We start from the raw sequence: 24,898 nt of genomic DNA, 5'->3' as shown, positions 1-24,898 counted from the left end.
TCACAGCATAACAGAGTAGCTGCTGTTTATTGTGTGTTTATTTTGTTATACATCAAGTATTCTCTTGAATATGTTAACATTTTTATAGATTCGTTACGTCATAAAAGAGATAAGTTCAAAAGCATTTGGCAGGTCATTCTCTACATAGTACTTAAAGATGCAGAGCATTACAAATACATTTTGAACATCTGATGTTTTTTTCTCCAGTTGCATTTTCCTCCCTGCTTCTGGGACATAACCACTATCTTAAGTTTGGTAACTGTCAGGACTCATGTTTTAAAAAAAAAAAATCGCTAGTCATGTATTTACATCTAAACATTATGTTTAGAGGTCAACTAAACTAATATAGTCTTTAGTTTTACAAAAATGGTATTTTATTCTGAATAATCTCTGCCACTTGTATTTTTCATTCACCATTATATTTGTAAGTTGGTGAATGTACCTCTGGTGAGTTTTTAAATTTTCGTTGCTGCTATTTGACAAATTAATTGTGTCACTGTTTATGTTTTCCTGTTAATGGAATAGCGCTGCTGTGAGCATTCTTGTACATGTGTCCTTGTGCACAGAGTTCTTTAGGGAATTACTGTGTCATAGGGTATGTACGTCCTCACATTCAGTACATCTGCCAAACTGGTGCTTATAGCAATTGATTCAGTTCATACTTTCTCTTGCGGTGGCTGAGTTCTCGTTTCTGTGCATCCCTAAACCACAGTTGCTGTCATCAGAGTTTCATATTTTTGCTATTTATTGAATGTAAATATTATTCTTAAGCTTTTTTACACGAATTTTTTTTTTTTTCTAATTTGGTATAAACCTACCAATGTCAGAATGGAGACTGAGCCTAAGAGGAGTAAAGTAATTTGCTTAAGGTCATGCAATGGAAGCCGGCTGAGGCTGGATGAGATGAGAGCTCTGTGAGCACCAAAGCCGGTGCCTTTTCCTCTGCACTTCTCTGCCTAAGGGTCTTGCCACCAACACTAGCAGAGCCCAGTTGATTTAAGGACTAATTACGGAGTTCTGTGCTTTATGGCCGGCTTGTCCTTTCATGGCCGGCTTGTCCTTTCGTTTCCTCATCTCACTGTTTCTTGAGAAATTCCATCAGCTAGCCTTCTGTTTTTAGTAAACTCTTTTAAAGGATTTGTTATAAAAGGATTAATAAACTTAACAGCGAGACTGACTCTTTGGCGCATTTGTTTTTTGGATTTTTAAAATTATTACAGGCATACCTGGGTGGCTCAGTCTGTTAAGCATCTGCCTTCAGGCTCACGTAGTGATCTCAGGGTCCTGGGATCGAGCCTGTGTTGTGCTCCCTGCTCAGTGGGGTGTCTGCTTCTCCCTCTCCCTCTTTGCGCACTCTCTCTCAAGTAAATAAATAAAAAATTTTTAAAAATTATTATTATAAAACAGTACCCATTTATTAGCTCCTAGTTTTATAGGTCTGAAGTCTGGCATGGCGTGGCATGGAATTCTCTGCTCAGGGTATCACAGGGCTGAAACCAAGATATTGACTACATAAAATGCCCACCTGGGAAAAACATCTTCCAAGGTTATTCTTAACCATAGGCAAAATTCAGTTCCTTTTAGCCATAAGACTGAGATCACCATTTCCATGCTGGCTGTCAACGAGGGGCTGCTCTGAGCTCCTAAATGTCACCTGTATTCCTTGCTACACGGTCCTGTAGCCATGATGGTATGCTGGTCAGTTCTTTCTTATTCTTTGAATCTTTGACTTCTTCCTCTGCCACTTGCCAAGAAAAATGCTTTGTATTTATGTATTGATTTATTATTTAAAAATTTTTTTTGGTCGGCTCATCATACCTAGTATCCGTGTTTCTCTATCAATGGATTGAGAGCTGACTATCCTGATCCCAAGATAGTTATAGTGGAGAACCTCTTCCTCTTCTGATTCAGGTATCTCAGAGGACATGGAGCTGCCATGCTGGGCTGTGTTCCCAAGTGGAGTGTAATTTCCTTCTGTCATCATGTATAGAAAAGATGAAAACATCTAGGCAGCAAAGAATATGTAGATTGATGGAATAGTTATCTATTTATGACTAAAAGCCACTTTTCAGAGCAAATGTGAGTGAGCTTCTCTTTAGCAGTTTGGCCAGAGGTCCCATATCGTTAGATATAGGACCTCAGGTGAGCTAGATTGTTGTTGACAATGACTCCTTTGGCTCTTTGTTCGTTTTAACTTTGTGTTGTAAAGTATAGCAAGTATGCATAAACCTGTGTGTGGTTCTGATCATTTATTCTTGTTATTCTTACTTTTGTTGCTATTTGAAGAATCAAGTAAATGAATGTTCTGCTGTTATTTATGTATGAATCACTGAATTTTCAAAAACTGAGCACACCATGGAACGAGTGAAGAAACAGCATTACCTGCACCTCCCTAGCCCTCTTTGTGCCCCTTTGTAGTCACTGTCCATCCCCTAAGGGTAACCTCTGTCTGACTTCTAGTAACCCAGGTTAGTTTTGCCTGTTTTTATGCTTTATATAACTGAAATGAAAACTGTATTCTTTTGTGTTTGACTTCTCTCACTCTACCTTGAGGTTGTGAACTTCGTTCATACTGTTGCATAGAAACAGTGGATTATTCATTCTCTTTGCTATTCTAGTATTCTGTCGCAGTTCTTTTGCTCATTTTAATACAGCATCGTCAGTATTTTGCCATGATCTGTGGTCTAGTGTGTTTGGCGTATGTTCCTACTTTATCTCTATTTTTATTTATTTATTTATTTATTTATTGAGATTTATTTATTTTAGAAAGAGAGTATGAGCATGTGAGTGGGCACATGTGGGCACGGGGGAAGGGCAGAGGCAGAGGGAAAGAAGCAAATTCCCTACTGAGCACAGAGCCACAACCCCAAGATCGTGACCTGAGCTGAAACCAAGAGTCAGATGCTCAGTTGACTGACCCACCCTGGTGCCCCATCTCTTATTTTTAAAATGGGCCTAAAAATAAAAGAATAGGGACTAGAATGGTAGGATATTCAGGTGCATTGAAGTTAAAGTAGGATGTTCTAGAGCTGGTTAACCTGATGGAACTTACGTTCTAGATGGAGGCCATGATCTCAGTCTTCATAAGCTTTGATCTGAGGGCTCTTTTTTTTAAAACCGAGAATATTGACCTGATTGTGAGTAGGCAAATCAGAACACATTTAGACTAAAAATCTGGTTTTGATCTCACACTATGACTTTTATAGTTTGTTGAAATAAAACTTAATTTCTCCAAACTTGAGTGTCCCGGTGTCATTTAGTTCACATATTATAGAAATCTGAGCTTCACAATCTAAATGACTAAGGAAACTGTAATGACTAGTACCTCTGGAATTGAGGCTTTTAGAATCTTTGGTTAGTAGAAAAGGAAGACACCATCCGTACACCAGTTTTACCTTAATATGAGAGAACTTAAAATCATTACCCAGCAAAAAGTGCTTTTTCTTCTAGATACCTTTTAAAAAAGATTATATTCATTTATTTGTGAGAGCAAGCACAAGAAGGGGGCAGAGGTATAGAGAGAGGGAGAAGCTGACTCTCCACAGAGCAGGGAGCCCAGTGTGGGACTGGGTCCCAGGACCCTGGGATTATGACCTGAGCTGAAGGCAGATGCTTAACTGACGGAGCCACCCAGGCGCCCTTCTTCTGGATGCTTTTAAGAGCACTTGAATCTGAGGGGATGTCTCGGGACCGAAGTAGAGTAAATCTGGAATTGAATTTAAGTACTTTCTTAAGTAAGAAACTGAGAGGACTAGTTAAGAACCTGAAAACTTGACTGAAAAGCTACTGCTAGTGAATATTGAGTACATTTGATTGCTTTGTGACTAGAAAAAGTTTAATAAGCACATTGTTAGGCTGTTGCTTGCACACACTCTCCACTAGACCTGTCCATTCAAACATTGAGGCATGGCACCTTGGCTCAGGACTATGCAGCCATACAGGGCTAAAGACTGGATCTAAGAGCGCCATCTGGTGGTTCTCTGTAGCTACCCAAGTTAATGAAAGGGACTCTTCCCATTCCAGGTCATCACAGCCGTTATAATGGCCCAAGGAAAGAAAATATATAAAGAATTTTTAAAAAAGATTTTATGTATTTATTTGACAAAGAGATAGCACAAGTAGGCAGAGTGGCAAGCTGAGGGAGAAGCAGGCTCTCTGCTGAGCAGGGAGCCAATCCCAGGACCCTGGATGACCTGAGCTGAAGACAGACGCTTAATTGACTGAGCCACCCAGGCTCCCCAAGAATGTGTTCTGCCATAGTTTCATCTCTGCAGATGAAAGAAACCCATTTAGTAGTATAAGAAGGAACAACAATTAAAGTTGTTATACAAGGATTTTAGGATATTTCTAGTCAAGATGCTATTTTGGGGGAGACTCCAATCACTAGAATTCTCCGAGTCCCTAAATGGCAGGATTTTTATTAGAAAGGTAGTACTTAGAGATTGTGACCATTTGCTTTTGACTTGCCTAGTTTACTGTAATCGAGTTATTACATTTTGTAAGAGATCTCCGTGGTTCATATATATGTATGCACATTGCTTGAGCTTATAAAAATAGCGCATCCTATTTTTACCAGTCTAGATCAAATCCATGAGAATTCACATCACAAATTTAATGTTACAGCCAAGAATAGTACATTTCTTTCCACAAGTAACTTGGCAAGTTCCAAAAAGATCCCTCAGTGACTTTCTTCAATTAATTATGGAGCACATAGGGAATTGAAAATTAAAGTAAGTGTGAATGGAGGCCATGTAGATCTCATTTTGTCCTGTAAGTGCTCATAATACCTACTATCTCATGGGGATTTTAAGGTGTATAATTTTCATAAAGTCCTTTAAGTTCCTAAGGGGACACTCTCTGTGGTTTAAAATGTTACTAATTTGTATTCTTCTTTCCTGTGTATCCAGCTTACATTCAGACATATTAAGTAATCATTATGTGTGTTAATAGAACTCTGTTTTTTAAGTTTACTTTATAGCAATGTCCTTAACAATTCCATAACTTTAAAGTTCACATATTTTTCTTTATCTAAAAAATGTTTTTCTTCCTTTTCAGGTAACAAATATACTTTAGAGACTAAACCGAACCAAGAAGGCATTGATGTAAGACAGGAGCTACTGAAATTCCATTCTACTTATTATTCATCCAACTTAATGGCTATTTGTGTGTTAGGTCGAGGTAAGAATCCTTAAAATTTTTCATAGAATTGGATAATCTTAGTTTTCCATTTGACTCTTTTAAAATATTGGGAGAAGAATATATGGCCTTTTATCTACAGAGAGGCTTTTGAAAATGATCTCCTTGTTGGAGAATATGTGGAGGGGAATTTTGTTTTTAACTCCGTGTTCTAAAAAGGTATATAGATGCTTTAAAATGGAGACCTGAGAAAAATATGTAGTAGGCACTATATATAAAAAAAACATAGTAGGTCCTATAAACATATAAAAGCAAAGAAAGGAAGTATAAACAGATTAACAAATTTGACCCTGTAACAATTCAGAAAACTAGGAATAGGATTAAAAGGCAGGTGAAGGGTGGGGGGAATCAGATGATGGTACACTGGAAAAATGATTTGGAATATAAAGGTTTAAAGGTTAGATGTTTTATTTATTTTCTTATTTTTAATTTTATTTTTTAAGTTTTTATTTTAATTCCAGTTGGTTAATATACAGGGTTATATTAGTTTCAGGTGTACAATATACTGATTCAACAATTCTGTACATTACCCAGTGCTCATCACGACAAAAGTGCGTTCCTTGATCCCCATCACCTATTCCACCCATGCCCCTCAACTTCCCCTCTGGTAACCATCAGTTTGTTCTCTGTCATTACAAGTCTGTTTCTTGATTTGTCTCTCTCCTTCCCCGCCCCCTTGTTTTGTTTCTTAAATTCCACATAAGAATGAAATAATATAGTATTGGTCTTTCTCTGACTGACTTATTTCTCTTAGCATTATGCAGTCTAGCTCTGTCAGTGTTGTTGCAGATGGTAAGATTGCATTCTTTTTTATGGATGAGTAATATAATCCATTCTCTTTCTCTCTCTGTCTCTGTATATCACATCTTTATTCATTCATTTATTTGTGGACATTTGGGTACTTCCACATAAAGGTTTGACTTTTTAAATGCAAATTAAGTAAGACAGTGTCCTGTTTCCTCCTGTTAAATTACCATAATTTGTTTTTGTTTTAAGTAATACTCATTGTGGAGGAGCAGTGCCCTTTTTGTATTGGTGATGGTGTATACAATTTATGCAGTTGTTCTAGACTTTCTGGAGAACAGATTAACAAGGTATATCACCCTTAAAAAGTTTGTTTTTACTTCTAGAAATGCAGTCTAAGGAAATAACCAGAGTTGTTCAAAAAGTGGATGTACTAGGATGTTTCTGTCAGTATAGTATTAGTGAAAAGATAGAAATGATCTGATTGTTCAACTAATGGAAGATAGGTTAAATAATGATGTTATAGCTATGTAATATGGCATCTTATAGAAAACTGCATGTCTTCTCCCACTTTCTGTTCTCCTTCCTGCTTTATTTTTCTTTACAACATTTATTACCACCTGAAATATTAAATATTTATTTATCATTGTTCACCATACTAGAAAGTAATGTACTTGAGAATAGAAGCTATTCTGTTCACTGCTTTGTCCCCAGTGCCTGAGTTAGTGCTTGACACATCATAGGCACATGGTAAATATATATTGAATCAATAAATAATTTTATGGCAGTGTTTCAATAACATGGGAAAATATTTTTAATATGTCCAATAGAAAGCTAAAGCACTCTATAAAAACAATGTGCTATATGGTCTCTTTGGGGATTTATAAAAACTTATAATAGACATATATAATATAGACATAAGACAAAATAGAAAAACATATGCTAGAAATTTAATGTGATATAGTAGTAGTTGGGAATCGTGCTCTAGACTCTTACAACTTGAGTTTGAATTCCAGATGTATCACCTACTTAGCTGTGCGGACTTGAGCTAACAGACTTTTCAGATCTCTGAACTCTAGTTTTTACATTCTTAAAATGGAGGTGTGCTACCTCACAAGCTGTGTATGAAGTTTAATCAAGGTAACGTGGAAGTGTTTAGCATGGTGCCTGGCACATAGCAAACGCTCCATAAACGGTAGCTGCTCTGAGCATCCTATAATCCTGAGATTATGAGCAACTTTTGTTTCCTTCTTTTTGCATTTGTTGTTCGTTTTCTACTTTTGGCAAATGTTACATGTGTAAGTAGAAAATAAACAACTATATATATTTTAAGTTGGTAATAGGAACCAGGATATAAAATGGGTCCAAGGAGTGAAGGCAATAAAATAAAAGGAGTCTCTGTAACTCCGTGTGCTTGCTAACAGTAGCTAGTTCTAGAGTGTTAAGTAACCCTGGATATTTAGAGTCTAGTCCTGGGAATATTTTTATCTGTGTTGTGTTGAAATAAAAAACACTTGATTTCAGTAAGCACTTACTGGGCAAGTGATAATGACAACAGATGAATCATCCAGGAGGCCTGCCTTCCTTGTTCCCTGTTTATTGGAAGTGACAGAGCAAGTGTCTAAAAGAAACAGATGTTTCAGTTTCCTGATTGCATACACATCACTCTCCTAGTGGTACTGACCTGTGCTTAGTTCAGTGGACTTGATGAGGGCCTGGGGAGGTGTCCTTGCAGCACAAGAGGTGTGAGGAGGAAACAGGATCTCTCAGGTTTAATAGAAAATCCGCTCCTTCTTCTAGGATAAGGGGGAGAGAAAGAGTAACCATGTGGAAGGATCTCTATCACAAAGGGACCAAAAGGTTTTTCTCTGTTCTCCCATGGGACCATTCCTCTAGTTGTGGTAGCACTAATTACCTGGAAACTTGGCAAATAGGTGACTATCAAGTACAGACCCTGGGATTGCCAAGGCCTCATGATGTCACGACAAAAGGGACTTGCTTCCGTGATGTCCCGTAGCGCACTAGAGAGAGGAAAAGAGAGACTGCAGTATCATAGAGCTGCTTTACCTTTACAAAACTACACTGTGAACTTACTTGAAAGGCTCACCTGGGAGAACCTTGCTCTGAAGAGCCTCGCTCTTGCCAGCCCCTCAGGCTGGTAAGGCTTTGTGTACTGTCCACCTTGTTGCAAGTCACATGTTCCATCTGTGCATAAAGACAGGCCTGCCGTCTCTTGCTCCAGATACACTTACTCCATTCATGAGCTTCCTTGTCATATAACGAGCAGCCACTGGTCTGCCTTGTATTTGGTTCTGGACATTCTGGGGTCCTGTGTACATGTCAGAAAACAGTGAAGTAAAAATATGTACGTTTAATATGTGAAGTACAAATGCTCATATTCGTAGGCCTAAAGGAGAATTTCTTACTATATAAAGGCAAATCTCAAGTAGTGATTAAGTGCTCTCTTTAAAAGTTCATGGAAAAGTTCAAAATGGGTTACAGAATACCGAGGAAACTTTCTTACTTGATCCAAATGCTTCCTGACAGTAACAGGTGATTTGAATGTTTATACCATATATAAATACCCTATTGAGGAGACAGAATCAAGGTGAGTGGTTATCTTGTTTATTAAAAGATAACCTTTTGGGCACTTGGCTGGCTCAGTCAGAGCATGTCACTCTTGATCTCAGGTTCCATGAGTTCGAGCCCCATGTTGGACATAGAGATTACTTAAAAAGAAAACAACAACAAAAAAACTCCAATCCTTTTTCCACTTTTTAATTTTTTGAATGATGGAAATATGTATACACAGAAAAAAATTTACTCCATGTAGAAGGGTATAAAGTAGAAATCAGGTTTTTCTCTTTCTTCCCATCCTGTGATAACGGGGCCTTCTCCTCAAAAATCTCACCTTAAGTCATTTTTTTGTTATACTTCCAAAAGTGGGATTTTGTTAATATACTTACATGTAGGTATGCCTATTAAAAAATTGAGATTGCCTGCCATTTTCACTTAATAGAGTTTTAAGATATTTTTGTATCAGCACATAGAGATCTCTCCCTTATTAATGACTGCATAAATTCTAATGTATAGACATTTAATAATATTCACATGCTCATAGATGTTTAGGTCATCTCTAGTTTTTGTTATAAAAAATGCTGCAGTGAACATATCATACATCTTTATAAACTTTTCAAGTATAACTTTTTATAAAAGAATATAGGTAGGTGATAATATAGAATAACTTCAAGTGGCCATATTATTCTAACAGTAATTATAAGCCTTTGAATGGGTTTAGTACATTATGATACAGAACCATATAATGTTAGACCTTGGAAGAGACTTGCGATCATCGCCCCCAGTGTTCTCATTTTACAGAGCCTGAAGTGGTTAACCAGGGTGGTCCAGGTAGTCAGTTGATACGTTTGGTGAAGCCAGGTTTAAGATCCAAGTCTTCTAGTCTCCCCACCCAGGACTCTTTTCACTATTTTGTACTCTTTTCCCACAGAATCACTCACAAGCTCTAATATTTGACTTTTAACAATGGGCTTAGACTGTGTCTGTTTATAAAGTATATGTTATCATCTATCAGCTGATGGTTTAGTATGTGCCTGTTGGCAGTTGTAGATCAAGTAGTTTTCCAAATGCAGTCAACTCTTCTATTACTGTTTTAATATACGTTTTAAAATATTGCAAGACAACATTTGTAAAACAGTTTTTAAACCGTAAAGAGCTAGACATGTGTGAGGTATGGTTATCGGTATGGCTCAGCTTTAGAAGTTGCACAGGCACTGACGGGATTGGGCAGAGTGCTTCAATTTTGTCATATGCAGCTTTAAAAAAATCATAGGTTTTCTTTTTAATAGTCTGGAGTTTTTTCAGGAGATCCTAAGGTTTCGTTTAGCTTTACTGACATATGATTGACGTGTAACATTGGATAAGTTTAAGGTATACAATATAGTGATTTTATATATGTATAAAAGATCCTAAGGTTTTAAATACTGCCTGTCATGTTACGATTAGTTTAAGTTCTGTTTTCATTATTTTCTTACAGAATCTTTAGACGACCTAACTGATCTGGTGGTAAAGTTATTTTCTGAAGTTGAGAACAAAAATGTCCCACTGCCAGAATTTCCTGAACACCCTTTCCAAGAAGAACATCTTAAAGTAAGTGCATGTATTTCTGTTATTTTTTCTTTTTAAATTCATGGCATAATATATGCCATTTTACCAAAGAGTAGATGAAAAATTTTGGAAGTTTTATTTATACAGGTTTTTTTCATCCTTTTTTTTTTTTTTTTAAGATTTAAATAATCTATTTTGAGAGAGAGAGAATATGAGTGGTGGGGAAAGACAGACAGGGAGAGAGAGAGAGAAGCAGACTCCCCACTGAGCAGAAAGACCAGTGTGGGGCTCGATCCCAGGACCCAAAGACCATGACCGAGTTGAAGGCAGACACCCAACTGAAACTGACTGAACCACCCAGGCGCCCCTGTTTATACAGTTTTTAATATTTGTTTGGATAGTTGAATCAGTTTTGCATTTATTAGGGATATGTGTCACCAAAGAGATATCGATATACATCTGATCTTTGCATACTAAAAGTATTTTTGGTAGTTAGAGCCTTGCTAAACTGTAGAAGCTGTTCTCCAGTGCCAGAAGGCAAGCATATTGAGCCGCATGGCCGAGGGGACCAGACATGGGCTGTACACCAACTGTAATGAAAGTCCATTTAGAAAGAGCCCAAGCCAATTACTGTTTGTGGTCAGTACCAGTTTTCTCTGGGGCAGTTGATTCTCTTGAATTTGGGATTTTTCCATGAAAATCTGTATTCTTCATAGTTCATAAATATTTTGTTCAGTAGGAGTTGATACAGCTAATCTTTCTTGATTTTTTTTTTTTTCCAGCAACTTTACAAAATAGTACCCATTAAGGATATTAGGAATCTTTATGTGACATTTCCCATCCCTGACCTTCAGAAATACTACAAATCAAATCCTGGCCATTATCTGGGTCATCTCATTGGTCATGAAGGTCCTGGAAGTCTGTTATCAGAACTTAAATCAAAGGGTAAGTCTTTTGGGTACCAGCTTCTGAGGGTAGTACCCCACATCCTTTTACTCTGGCTCTCATTTTCTCCTAGATTTTTTTGTGTGAAGGAACATTTTTGGATGAGACAGTTTGGGGTTTATGGGAGAGTGAGGGGGTGGTTGTTAGTGTGCTTTTGATTTTTTGCTCTGGATTCTCCCCCCGCCATAATTTGTTTTACTCTTCAGTATTGTGCAGCGAGGTTTAGATTTTTCAAGGGATTGTGCTACATGTTTTAAATAATAGAAAGGTTCAAAAGTAAAAGCTCACGTTGGATATTCTTTATCATCTCTGTGAAATAACAGTACACATTATTTATTTGTCTGCTCTTATCCATCAGACCAGGGTGTACAAGGGTCTAGTTAATAGGTGATTTCCAAGGCCCCTCTCAACTCAGGCTCTTCTTTTATGACTTGAAGAGTCCTGAGGAAACCTCCCAACCCAAAAAATCCCTTCAGTCTTCCACAGTGTCTGAAACGGTTTTTCTGAACCAATTTTTTCCTGCTCTTTTCTGCAAGTGGTTCATTCTAATATCTTGGGAACATATAATATAAATTAAAAAAAAATTCTTTATTTTAAAAGAAGCCACACGTACAAGCCTGTTTTGATTTTCTTTGAATGTTACAGGCTGGGTAAATACTCTTGTTGGTGGACAGAAGGAAGGAGCCCGGGGTTTTATGTTTTTTATCATTAATGTGGACCTGACTGAGGAAGGATTATGTAAGTATTAACTTCTTATGGTATGAAAATTGACTTCTTATGATAAATTTTTAAATATTTCTTAATGCTGTGGATCTGTTTTATGTAGTAAAGTCATAAAGACTTTAATTTGTACAATTCATCCATTGTATTTTTCATGTGCAGATTCACCTTCATTTCATGGATGATTTTTCCTTCCTTAACAACCTGTCATTATGTTGCATTTGTGAAATGTGTCCTTGGCCTTTCGTTGGCTCATTAACTTCCCCAAAGTCCCTCCTGTCCCGTGTCCTAGAGCCTGGAGGGCCATGTGTGTGGAACCCTAAAACCAATGTCAGGGAGGTGAGGACTCCATTTCTGCCTACCTGACTTTACCTTAGGAGTGAGCTCACTGATTTGAAGGATTCAAGGACTGAATGGTTTTTAAGTGTGCCCCTTTTTTCCAGTACACGTTGAAGATATAATTTTGCACATGTTTCAGTACATTCAGAAGTTACGTGCAGAAGGACCTCAAGAATGGGTTTTCCAAGAGTGCAAGGTAATTTTGTTACACCAAAATTTTTCTTAAGGAAATTTTTTCAGGAAACATATATATGTGAATTAATTTAAATTTAAGGCCCAATGAAACTTTTAAAGTTTTTGGTTTTTTTGTTGTTATTTAAACTCTAAAATCTTGCAATGCGTAATAGCTTTAGTTAAAGCTTAGTTGTATTACTCTGATTGGCTGCCTGGGGCACAATTAGGGCTAAGGCATCAAGTAACTTTTTTTCAGAGGGAAAGAGGAATTGCTTTTCTGTCCCTCAGAACAAAGCCAGCAGTTTCTTGAACTTGTATCTATCAGGGCATACCTTAGTGTTTGCCAAAAGCTTCATGAGCCTCTGTCATTTTCAGATCTGCTAACAAAAATCTACAGCGAACTTTCAAATAAATTGTGAATTGTTTTATATATGATTATGTTCTTAAAAGTGCTTCTATTGTTGTATGTTTGGAAAAACCTGGCTATCTCTTATTATTTTTTAATAAAACAAGTGTTCTCTTTCAGAATTTTACTATTATTACTTTATTTTTAAAGTTCGATTTATTTGAGAGAGAGTGCATACAGGGGAGAGGGACAGCGGGAAAGACAGTGTTTAAGTAGACACAGGGCTCGATCCCACAACGCTGAGACATGACCTGAGCCAAAACCAGGAGTTGGACACTCAACCACCTGTGCCACCCAGGCATTCCTGCCAGAATTTTAAAGACTTCTTTTAAATGTTTTTTTAGAAATACGTGCTTTATATTTAAGGCTTATTGAGATTCTGAAATGTATTTTTAAGATGAGAGAAATCCAGGCACCTAGGTGGCTCGATGAGTTAAGCCTCTCCTTCGATTCAGGTCATGATCTCGAGGTCCTGGGATCAAGTCCCGCATTAGGCTCTCTGCTCGGCAGGGAGCCTGCTTCCTTCTCTCTCTCTGCCTGCCTCTCTGCTTACTTGTGATCTCTCTCTCTCTCTCTCTCTCTCTCAGTCAAATTAAAAAAAAAAAAGATGAGAGAAATCCTGGTTTTTTTTTTTTTTTCTTCAAAATTTTCTTTATTTGAGAGAGAGAGTGAGTGAGAGCACAAGTAGGGGGAGCAGCAGGCAGAGGGAGCAGCAGGATCCCCACTGAGCAGGGAGCCTGATGTGGGACTCGATCCCAGAACCCTGGGATCATAACCTGAGCCAAAGGCAGCGGCTTAACCAACTGAACCACCCAGGTGCCCAAGAGAAATCCTTTTTACTTAGGTTGAAGTTTAAAGGGATACTCTGCTTGTAGAACTTAGGATAAGAGCTTCTAATCTGGGTGCAATTCTCTGAATGGATCAACGAGATGATCATCTGTGTAACTGTTGATCTTGCAAAGTTCTTCCACAGTTTTCCTAATTCTTTGACCAATAGTTTCAGTATTTTAGGCTAAACAATCATATTCTGTTTTGGTTATTTTCATTTGTGTTCTGTACATTTCTAAATCAAGCATAGCTGATTTTTCCTGATAAAGTTAAATATGGAGTAGAAAGTCTGTAGTGCAAGCTAGACACTAAAGAAGGAACTTTTTTAAAGTATTTCTAAGTAGTAGTTGACTTATGTGTAATTGGATTAATTTTCCACTTTAGGACTTGAATGCTGTTGCATTTAGGTTTAAAGATAAAGAGAGGCCACGGGGCTATACCTCTAAGATTGCCGGAATATTGCATGTAAGTTTGTTATTTTATGTATACACTAGTATATAGAGTATTTTTGTGATCCTTGTGTATATTACCTTCAGTACTACATGAATGATAAAAACGGAAACTGTAGTATTAAACTTTAGATGTTGTAGCAACCTGGCAAACTTTGATGTCAAACCATGCTTAAAATCTTAATTTTCATCACCCTAAATATTATCATCTATAATATTTTTCATTACAGAGGCATTTTGCTTCTTGGATTTAAATATTTTAAATATTTGAAATATTTTTCAATTCTACAATGTATCAGTTGCTGATTGTGTGAAAGCTATATAGATCATCTACTGTTCTCCATTTCCGTTGCTACTACCCTAGTCTGAGCTACCATCATTTCTTGCCTTGACTACCATTATAATCTCTTACCTGGAATCTCTGTTTTCCCTCTTGTTTCACACTATAGTTTATTTTTCCAGCCTCAGTAATATTTTGAAAACCAAAATCAGATTGTTTGTCTTCTCTGTGTAATCCTTCAGTAGTTTCCTATCAGAATAAAATCCAAAATGTCATGTTGGATTACAAAGTGACCTGCCTGACTCTCTAACCATGTTCTATATGACTCCCCAACCCATCTCCCTGTTCTCTTTCCCCTCCAGCTGTACTGGCTGCCTGCCTGCCTAATCTTCAAGTGTTAAGTTTATTCTCCCTCGTGGGACCTTTTACATTAACTGTTTTCTCTACCTAGAACTCTTCTCTCTCCTGTCTTTGCATGGCTTGGTTCTTATTTGGGTTTCCACTTAAGTGTGTCTTCTCACAGAGACCTTCCCTGACCTCTCAGTCATGCCCTGCCCCTTTTTATTTCATAGCACCTATCACTATAATGACACAATTTGTTTATTGTCTGCCTCCCTCCCAATTAGAATATAAGCTCCTTGGGTCCAGTAAGTGAAGGGGATTAAGAGTGCACTTACCTTGATGAACACTGAGCAATAATACAGAATTGTTGAATTACTGTATTTGTACATCCGAAACTAATATAACACTCTATATTAACCAAACTGGAATAAAAACAAAACCTTAAAACTCTGGTCACTCCCTCTCCTAACTTACATGTTCATTGTTGTTCTGTATTTTAGTTCAGCCTTGAGTCTTAATCCCCAAATGAATTATTGTTATTATTAACTGCATTATTGTATACCAAAAAAAAGGAATATAAGCTCTATTAGGGAGCAGGGACATCATCTGTCTTGCCTGGTGCAGAGTAGATGTTTGTTAAATATTTGTTGAACGAGTGACTCAATTTGTCTCAGTATATTGGAAGTTGCTCTTACTAATAAAAAACATCTTCGACATCATTTTTCTTCACTAGCCAAAAATATAAGCCACTCCTCCCCCAGCAACTTTCTAAATGCTTTTCTAATTTCATTCATAGAAATTTGAGAGGAAATTCTGTTTATAAAAATGTATGTACTTTATAGTAAGAATCCTATAGGTGTCAGCATTTCACTATCAAATTTTCTTCATTAACAAGGATTCAGTTTTTAGCCAGAAATATTACACTTTTCCCTGAAAAAATTGTGATTTTGCTCTCAATAATGTAAATGTATTTGGGGATTAACTGCAAAATCATCTTGCAATAGGAAACTGCTTCAAGTGTGGTAAGAAAGAAAAAGGAAATTTTTCCAGCTGAGTAAAATTTAGTTGAAGGAGGATGGGGGGGCATGTAAAATAATGGGTTTAATGTGTTAGAGATTTGTTTGCTTTTAATAAGTTAGACTCTGTAGTAGCCTTGCGCATTTCATTTATCTATTTATTTTCCTTTTAATAAGTATTATCCCCTAGAAGAAGTGCTCACAGCTGAATATTTACTGGAAGAATTTAGACCTGACTTAATAGAGATGGTTCTCGACAAACTCAGACCAGAAAATGTCCGGTGAGTCACTCTATAGATTTTACTGCTACGTACTATATTTTCAATAATGGTTAGAAGCTGAAAATTTGGAACTGTGAATAAAATGCTTTTAAACTTGTTATGGAGCATGATTAAAGTAGAAAGAATAGTATAGTGAAGCAATACCAAACATCAGCAAATCAAAACATGACCAGCCTTTGTTATCTTGAACCGCTGCTCCTCACTCATTTTCCCTCCACTCTAGATTATTTTGAGGAAGGATCTCTTAAACATTAAGACTTTTTATTTATTATTTATTTATTTATTTTAAAGATTTTATTTATTTATTTGACATAGAGATCACAAGTAGGCAGGCGGCAGTTGGGGGGTGGGGAAGCAGGCTCTCCACTGAGCAGAGAGCCAGATGTGGGGCTCCATCTCAGGACCCTGAGATCATGACCTGAGCTGAAGGCAGAGGCTTAACCTATTGAGCCACCCAGGTGCTCCAAAAACATGAAGACTTTTTAAAAAAAATATGAAGCAAGGGGTGCCTGGGTAGCTCAGTCGGTTGGGCTTCTGACTCCTGATTTTGGCTCAGGTCATGACCTCAGGGTCCCGGGATTAAGCCCGCATCAGACTGCATGCTCAGAAGGGAGTCTGTTGAGGATTCTCCCCCTATTTCTCTCTCTTTCTCATTCTCTGTCTCTCAAATAAAAAAAAAAAAAAAAACAAAACGTAATTTTATCATGAATAAAATGTAGTAATAGATCATCTTAACTTGACTTCATCCTAATTCAAATCACTGTACATACCTGGTTTCATAAACAAGTGAGGACACCCTCTTTTTTCTTAAGTGGAAGTAAGGATTACAGTCTCAAAAGCCTTCTCACTGACCAGTGATTAACTAGGAGATCAAAAGTTGGAGGAGCTCTCACAGTAACAAAGATGTTCTTATTAGAGGAGGTTCAGCCCTACAGAGCTTATGAACTATCCCATGATATTTCTCCCACTAAATTGAATTTCATCCATGTTTTCCAAAGTGAAATAATACCAGAAATATATTTAAGGGGCACATATTTTGCATTTTTTCTTTTACTCCTCTGTCAAGCACGTATTTCCAAAATTCTCCTGGGAACATGGAGATTGAGTAAATATGTTTTTTGGAACAGTCATTTTATGAATAAAATCAACAATCTGGTTGAAGATTTTGAGAAGAAAAATCCTTCTGACCGAACTGTTCCATCAATGTCTTTTTCCTAGTTACCATTGTTTGCATTTTTCCAGACAACAGGCAACAAACGATGGGAAAATTAAAAGAAATATTATTGGTAGTTATATAATGTGATCAATATGATAAAATGACATAGAACTCATTCTATGTACAGATTCTATCAAATACAATTTTCCTACTTTGGGTATTTTACTATAATTAATGTAAGATGTAACCATTGAGGGAACTGGGTGAAGAGTACATGGAACCTCCCTGTATTATTTTTGTAACTTCTGTGAATTTGTAATTATTTCAGACTTAAAAGAAAAAATATTTACAATAGCAACAAAAATGTAAAATAACTAGGAATGAATTTAATCAAAGATAAGCAAGACTTCATCATACAAAACTATGAAACAGTGCTGAAAGAAGTTAAAGACCTTTTTAGGAGACTTGCTATTAAATTCTCTCCAGGCTGATTCATAGGCTCTGTGTAATCACAATCAAAATCCTAGTAGCTTTTTTTTCTTTCAGTAATTGGTAAATTGATTGCAAAATACCTATGGGCATACAAAGGACCTGGATTATCTATATACTTTTTTTTTTTTTAAGATTTATTTATTTATTTTAGTGTGGGGCAGGGGGAAGGGCATCAGGAGAGAGAGGGAGAATCTCGAACAGACCCCATGCTGAGCTCGGAGCCCGATGGGGGACTTGAACCCAGGATCCTGAGATAATGACTTGAGCTGAAATCAAAAGTCAGATGCTGAACCAACTGAGCCACCCATGTGCCCAGCCATAACACCCTTGAACATAAAAACAAAAGTGGGAGGACTCAGGCTACTGGATTCCAAGGCTAACTCTGAAACTGTGTTAAGACATTGTGCTTTGGCCTGAGGATCAAAAAGAAATCATTAGAGTAGAACAGAGTCCAGAAATAGGCCCACACATACATGCTCAGAGGATTTTTGTTGTTGTTGTGGTAAAACACATGAAATTTACAGTTTTAACCATTTCTAGGTTTTACAATTGAGTATTATGTTCATATTGTTAAATATGTTCATATTGTGAAGCAGATCTCCAGAACTTTTTCACCTTGTAAAACTGAAACTGTGCCCATTAAACAACGAGGCCTCTTTTCTCCCTCCTACCATCTCCTGGTAACCACCATTCTGTTTTGTTTTCATGAATTTGACTACTTATTATGTAATATCAGTGAACTCATACAATGTATCTTTGTTTCACTTAACATAATGTCTATTAGATTCATCTGTGTTTTACTATGTGACGATTTCCGTTTTGCCAAATTAAATCTACAAATATGGCTATAGAGTCTTGGCCTCATGCCCTGCTTAAATCATAAGTAAATCTTTGCTTAGGAGTTCTTGCTGAATCCATGCAGGTCCTAGGATACTGTATTCTTGTCTAAATGTTTGGTAGTCTGATAGTTAACTAGAATTTTATGAGAGGTTAGTGCCTATGGCTTATGCTTTTTTAAGCTCCACTCCTTTCCCTTTCTGAAAATTAGAACATTTGTCCATCTCCATCTTCTGCCTCTTCTCTCATCCTCTGGTATTTCTTTTCTTTTCTTTCTTTCTTTTTTTTTTTTTTTTAAGATTTTATTTATTTGGCAGAGAAAGACACAGCGAGAGGGAACACAAGCAGGGGAGTGGGAGAGGGAGAAGCAGGCTCCTTGCTGAGCAAGGAGCCTGATCCAGGGCTTGATCCCAGGGACCCGAGCCAAAGGCAGACGCTTAATGACTGAGTCACCCAGGTGCCTCACCTCCGAGATTTCTACAAAGTGGTGGGCGGTGATCCTTCTGGGATTTGTTAGTTACCTAAGTATCAGAGAATGTGAATGATCTGCACTGGAGATGTGAATTCATTTGAATTACTTGGCTGGCTCACTCATTTATCCTGGCCTGGGTTTTGACCACCTTTTTTCCTGTTGTTTGGTCCACCTTTGCAGTTTAAAGACCCATGTTTTTTCTTTTTTTCTATAAGATTTTATTTGTTTGAGGGAGAGAGTGTGCACAAGCAGCAGGAGGGGCAGAGAGAGAGGGTGAAGCAGGCTTCTCTCTGAGCAGAAAGCCCAATGTGGGCCTCAGTCCCAGTACCTGGGATCACAACCTGAGCTGAAGGCAATTGCTTAATGGACTGAGCCACACAGGCACCCCGGCCCATGTTTTTCCTTTTTTTCTTTTTTTTTAAAGATTTTATTTATTTATTTGACAGACAGAGATCACAAGTGGGCAGAGAGGCAGGCAGAGAGAGAGGAGGAAGCAGGCTCCCTGCTGAGCAGAGAGCCTGATGTGGGGCTCGATCCCAGGACTCTGGGATCATGACCTGAGCCGAAGGCAGAGGCTTTAACCCACTGAGCCACCCAGGCGCCCCCCCATGTTTTTTCTAAAAACAATATAAATAAGATGCTAGTCGTCCTGTCATCTGCCAGCCTAAGACCAATGTATCATATTCTGCTTTAGGTCTTATGTCCTGTTGGATTATGAGGTCCTTCCGTGTAAGAACTGTTGTTTTTTTTTTTTTTTTCATATTCAAGTTACCAAGGGCTCAAAAAAAGGTGGTTGACTTCTCTAAGCCTTTAGCCTAACCTTTCTTGATTCCTTCTTTCTTTAAGAAACCCCTTTAAAAAGTGTTTTTTAAGCATGTTTCATGAACCTCAATTTCTTCAGCACTGTAGCCTTCCTATTACAATTCTTCTAATGCTTTGGGTCTCATCAATAAATTTTTTTTTGTACTTTTTTTCCTTCTTTGAGGCATGTCTTTTGGAAATAGGATTTGATTTCATGATATGGTAGAATTCTTCCGGTGGAAGGATAGAATTCATCTACTTAGAATCCTTATTTAAGAAGTAATGAAGCTGAAGCTCAGAGGCTTGCCTAATTTAGATCTTAACTGTGATTTTGGCAAGATCTCAAAGAAAATGAGTCAGAGTATTGACCAGAATCCAAGTTTCTGATGGCCAGATCTGTACTCTCTGTACTAATTCTGTTTGAATTCATCACAATTACCTGTGAAGCCTCTCCTCATTCTTGGATGTCTTTCTTTGCTTTCTCAGGGATTATTTGCCAAAGTCTCATGAGAATTCATGTCTGGGGCGCTATATTCCCGATTGCCTATAGTCAGGATGCTTATTGTTTCTGAAAGAGTCCTGTCCAGCCATAACAGCTGTTCATTTCCTCTGAACATTTCGAAATGGCTGACTTGAAGTTGGTAGTGGGCATTCATTCTAGCCCACTGCTGTAAGTTTCACTGTAAGTTCACTGCTGTAAGTTTCAGTATGAAAAGAAAAGTTCTTTTCTCTCCTCTGAGGACCATATAATACCATTCAACAGCCAATTCTTTGTGGATAGAGTTAAAGAATAGCCTGGGTGGCTCAGTGGGTTAAGCCTCTGCCTTCTGCTCAGGTCATGATCTCGGGGTCCTGGGATTGAGCCCCGCGTTGGACTCTCTGCTCAGCAGGGGCCTGCTTCCCCCTCCCTCCCCCGCCTGCCTCTCTGCCCACTTGTGATCCCTCTCTCTCCCTGTCAAAAAAATAAGTAAAATCTTAAAAAGAAAAAAAAAAAGAATAGCATTGTCACATACACACACTTAAAAAACTCGTCAAGACTATTTTTAAGCATAATTAGATTTCCGTCAGATAGTCTAAGGATACAGCAGTCTCTGTGCTAATTTCTTTCAGCTGCCTGCAGTTAAATAGATTGCAGCTCTCCACGGCATACTTGGATTACTGTGCTTTCTCTTCTTTTTCTCCTAACTTAAGTCTCTTACACTTCATACTCTGGTTTGTAGATTTCGGTGTAAGTTTGATGTGTGTATACTCTTTCTCTTCTGTTACTCCTCTTGCTTACCTTTATTTATTTATTTATTTAAGATTTTTTTTTTAATTTATTTACTTGACAGAGAGAGAGGTCACAAGTAGTAAGAGAAGCAAGCATAGGGGAATGGGAAGGAGGCTCCCTGCTGAGCAGAGAGCCCGATGCAGGGCTCAATCCCAGGACCCTGAGATCATGACCTGAGCCGAAGGCAGAGGCTTAACCCACTGAGCCACCCAGGTGCCCCTATTATTTATTTATTTATTTATTTATTTATTTATTTATATTAACATATAATGTATCATTGGCCCCAGGGGTACAGGTCTGTGCCCTGTAATTTATTTTTAAATTATCTTTCACTGTATGTTTTAGTTCTAAATTCTTCAGTGGTACACTAATTCTTGTTTTGCAAACGTATCCCTCTTTGTTAGGCCAGTATTTGATGTTTGCCTTGTTTGAGGGAACTGTGTTCATCTATTTCGTACTTACTTGCTTAGAATAACATTGCAAATGTTAGCCATCCACTTTACTTTGGCATACAGCTGTCTAAATCCCTTAGGATTGTACCTGACCAGTCCCCCCTTATGTCCCCCTTTGTAACCTGAGCATTACTGCGTAGCCGCCAGTGTGTGTTGCATTTTGTGTCGGAAGTTATCCTGCAAAGCCTCTGGCAGTTCTCCCCGAGCTTTTTCACTTTCTCTCAGGACAGAGTTGAAAGTGCTCTTGTTGCAGGGGCCGTGTCCACTGCTAAATGAATGCTTCATGAATGTTTATGAGTTGTCATCAATCTCTTGTACATTGTTCTGATGCGTGGGCTGTCATTCAGGGAGACCAAAGCCACCACTGTAACAAACTTGTCCAAAATCAGGCACCTCGTGGAAGAGAAGATGGTAATACCACTTGTCTACCAAGTTATTTTACTTCCTAACACAATTTTCAGAGTTCTCCTTGAGACTTAGTCCATTCATTTTTTTGGAAGTCAGCAGGAGTAGAAGTACTTTCTTGGGCTGAGTCTTAGCAGGTTCTGTCATGTATTGAAAGAAAGTCCTTAACAAACATTACATGTCCTTCATGTGGCCATGTGAGTTCTATATGCACCCTATGTATACCCCTCAAAAGGAATTCTCAAAATGCCAACATGGAACACTTCTTATGGACACAGTAACAAAACTCTAACATCCATTAAGCCCTATGATTCCTCCCTGTGTTTGTATGGAAAATATTTTTATTCAGCATGGTTTTTTTTCTTTTTAATTTAAAAAAAATTTTTTTTAAGATTATTTATTTATTTATTTGACAGACAGAGATCCCAAGTAGGCAGAGAGGCAGGAAGAGAGAGAGAAGGAGAAGCAGGCTCCCTGCTGAGCAGAGAACCCGATGCGGGGCTCGATCCCAGAACCTGGGATCATGACCTGAGCTGAAGGCAGAGGCTTTAACCCACTGAGCCACCCAGGCGCCCCTTAGCATGTTTTTTGAAGTGGTAGTGGTGAGAGGCAGCGAGGCCAGATCAGGAATACCATCAGCTGGGAGATTAGTCAGCCATACTCACAGAGAGATTAGTCAGATTGCTTTTATCTACCCTACACCAGGCAGTAGGACTAAGTCCAGCTAGCCAGGTAGAGTATTTTGTCTAGAATAAGTAAGAATAGACAGTGGTTCTGATGGTCAGGCATTGAAGTTGCGAAGGTCCGATGAGGAGTAGGAACACATTGAAAATGGATGAGTATTCAGTAAAGAGGAGTTTTCATTGCAAGTAGTGGACTTTTAGCTGTGAGACGACATTCAGAGGCTAGAACCAAACCTCTGAGAGGATGGGTAAGAACAAGTGGGAGAAGACATAGGCCTTGATACTTGAATTGGGATGTAAGGAAGAAGTGGGATCAGTGACAGGACTGACCTCATGGCAAGCCATCAAAGCTGTTGGCCTAGAGCTTCGTTATCCACAAGATTCAAATAAGATTGGTCCTAGGCTGGCACTGAGTCTGCTGAGAGGACGACAGTGATTCCCACTGTGATAATTACAAGGCAGCAGAGGCAGAAATGTCCCTGATGATGCTGCAGGGGACAGGAGTTCTGCTGTGGTACAGAGCTGCTTTAGCTATGCTTCTCGTAATCTTCTGTTCACATATCTTTTGACATCATCTTATCTCTACCCTCTCTCTCTGAACTTTTTTTTCCTTCTGACTTTTCTTCTGGGCTGTTTCTGTCTTGCCCTCAATGAAAGGTTTTAATAAACCAGAACATAAGTGTTTCTTGGTCTTGTTTCCTTTACCTCTAGAAGCATGAAGGCCAATGTACATGTACTAGATGTAGTTGATGGTAGTCTCTGGCAGGAAAAAAACCACAGAGCACAAACTTAGCAAATAATAATAAAAGTATATTTTTGTTTTTTGTATCTCTGGATGAGCCAATAAGGGTGGGTTGTTTTTTTTTTTTTTTTTTTTTTTCTCTTACCATTTTTGTTAACCCTGGGCCTTAGCTGTTCTGGGAAGGAGTACTTTGTTTTGCTTTTTTAAAGAATATTTTTCAACTGACTTGGTTCCATTTTTTCCCTAGCTACTCTTCTTTTAAAATTTTAGTCAGTAGCATTACCCACAAGATTCCTGTATGCAGTTTTTCACATTAAAAATGAAGGGCTCTAGCCCAAGGGTAATAGAGACCGTGATCAGAAGCCTCTATACTTGATTGCCTGTTTTGATTAAGTGTTATTGGATTTACTGGGTCTTAGGGGCCCAGCATGCTCTTGGATATTATGTATGTTTTCATGACTCAGGTTTTATAAATGCATATATACAACATGAGTTTATACTGTTTGTTTGTTTTTTTCCACTTACCTTTAGGGTTGCAATAGTTTCCAAGTCCTTTGAGGGAAAAACTGACCGCACAGAAGAGTGGTACGGAACCCAGTACAAGCAAGAAGCTATACCAGATGAAGTCATTAAGGTAGGGTTCGCTCATCTGTGAATAAACTTGATGTGTGAGGGACACACAAAAGCATGAGCTTTCCACATCAACCAACTCACAGCCCAGAGTATGGAGAGTGAGGGCCCATGGCTGTCTGTACTGTCCTGAGCAAAATGAACAAGGAGATGGAGAACTAGAGCTGAGATTTTTGCATTAAGAAATGGCACTGTGACCACCTTCTCATGTGTCTGTTAGAACAGCGGGGCTGAAAGCAGACTCCCAGCTTCATGCAGTCAGAGCTCACCGAAGTCCAAAGTACACAGAGGAGCAGAGGCACCAAAACAGGCAAGAAGAGATGGAAGTAGAGAGCATGAAAGACAGATAACAAGGGATCCAGAGGCCTCATGGTCATTCTGTGTATACAGATGGGAACGGTCTCTGGATTCACACTGTCTTCACTTTAGGAGATGCTATATTGTATGCCTCATGATGTCTTGTTGCTCTTTTTTCTATGTAAGGGAATTAAAATTCGCTTCAAAACAGGCTTGTTTAGATAGTATGTTACCCCATTCATCAATAGTCCAGATTTTGTTTTTGAGTCTTTTCTACTTGTCTAGTGTTTTTTCTTTTTTGGTTTTCATTGTCATTGTGTCTTTGAGATTGTGTCCTTTATTCATGGGAAGACACCAGAAAGCCTTGCTCTGACTAGATTCTAGTTAAACTTGAGTAATGGACATTTCTTTTTCTTTTTTAAATGATTTTGTTTATTTATTTGACAGAGATAGCACAAGTAGGCAGAAAGGCAGGCAGAGGGGGAGGGGGAAGCAGAGAGCCTGATGTGGGGCTTGATCCCAGGACCCTGAGATCATGACCAGAGCTGAGGGCAGAGGCTCAACCCACTGAGCCACCCAGGTGCCCAGTAATGGACATTTCTTAAGTGTACCTGTGTGATACAGAAAAAACAAGAAATAGTTTAAGAAAATCATTGCTGGTACTTCTCTGACATGTTCACAACATAGGATGAGATCACTGGAGCCACTTTGTGTGGAAAAATACTCATTTAGCTAAACGATGAGGAATGCTGATCTCCCATGAATTAATCCATAAAACAGAAGAGAACCTCTGGTCACCAAACTCTGATGATAACA

The 24,898-nt window shown here is 38.2% G+C and overlaps 1 protein-coding gene across 2 annotated transcripts in view; it reads left to right on the top strand.

Annotated features, from left to right (window-relative positions):
- IDE (insulin degrading enzyme) overlaps positions 1 to 24,898 on the top strand; it is a 111,500-nt gene that overhangs the window by 51,328 nt on the left and 35,274 nt on the right. For both annotated transcript variants that reach the window (XM_046027055.1, XM_046027054.1), the window contains exons 5-12: positions 5,056 to 5,178; positions 9,995 to 10,107; positions 10,848 to 11,010; positions 11,656 to 11,748; positions 12,174 to 12,265; positions 13,862 to 13,942; positions 15,742 to 15,845; positions 23,687 to 23,789. In XM_046027055.1, the coding sequence (XP_045883011.1) occupies positions 5,056 to 5,178; positions 9,995 to 10,107; positions 10,848 to 11,010; positions 11,656 to 11,748; positions 12,174 to 12,265; positions 13,862 to 13,942; positions 15,742 to 15,845; positions 23,687 to 23,789 (872 nt within the window). The remainder of the gene's footprint in view (positions 1 to 5,055; positions 5,179 to 9,994; positions 10,108 to 10,847; positions 11,011 to 11,655; positions 11,749 to 12,173; positions 12,266 to 13,861; positions 13,943 to 15,741; positions 15,846 to 23,686; positions 23,790 to 24,898) is intronic.

Source organism: Meles meles, chromosome 13, assembly GCF_922984935.1.
Source record: "Meles meles chromosome 13, mMelMel3.1 paternal haplotype, whole genome shotgun sequence".
Lineage (NCBI taxonomy): Eukaryota > Metazoa > Chordata > Mammalia > Carnivora > Mustelidae > Meles > Meles meles.
This window is presented reverse-complemented; position numbering and strand designations above follow the sequence as displayed.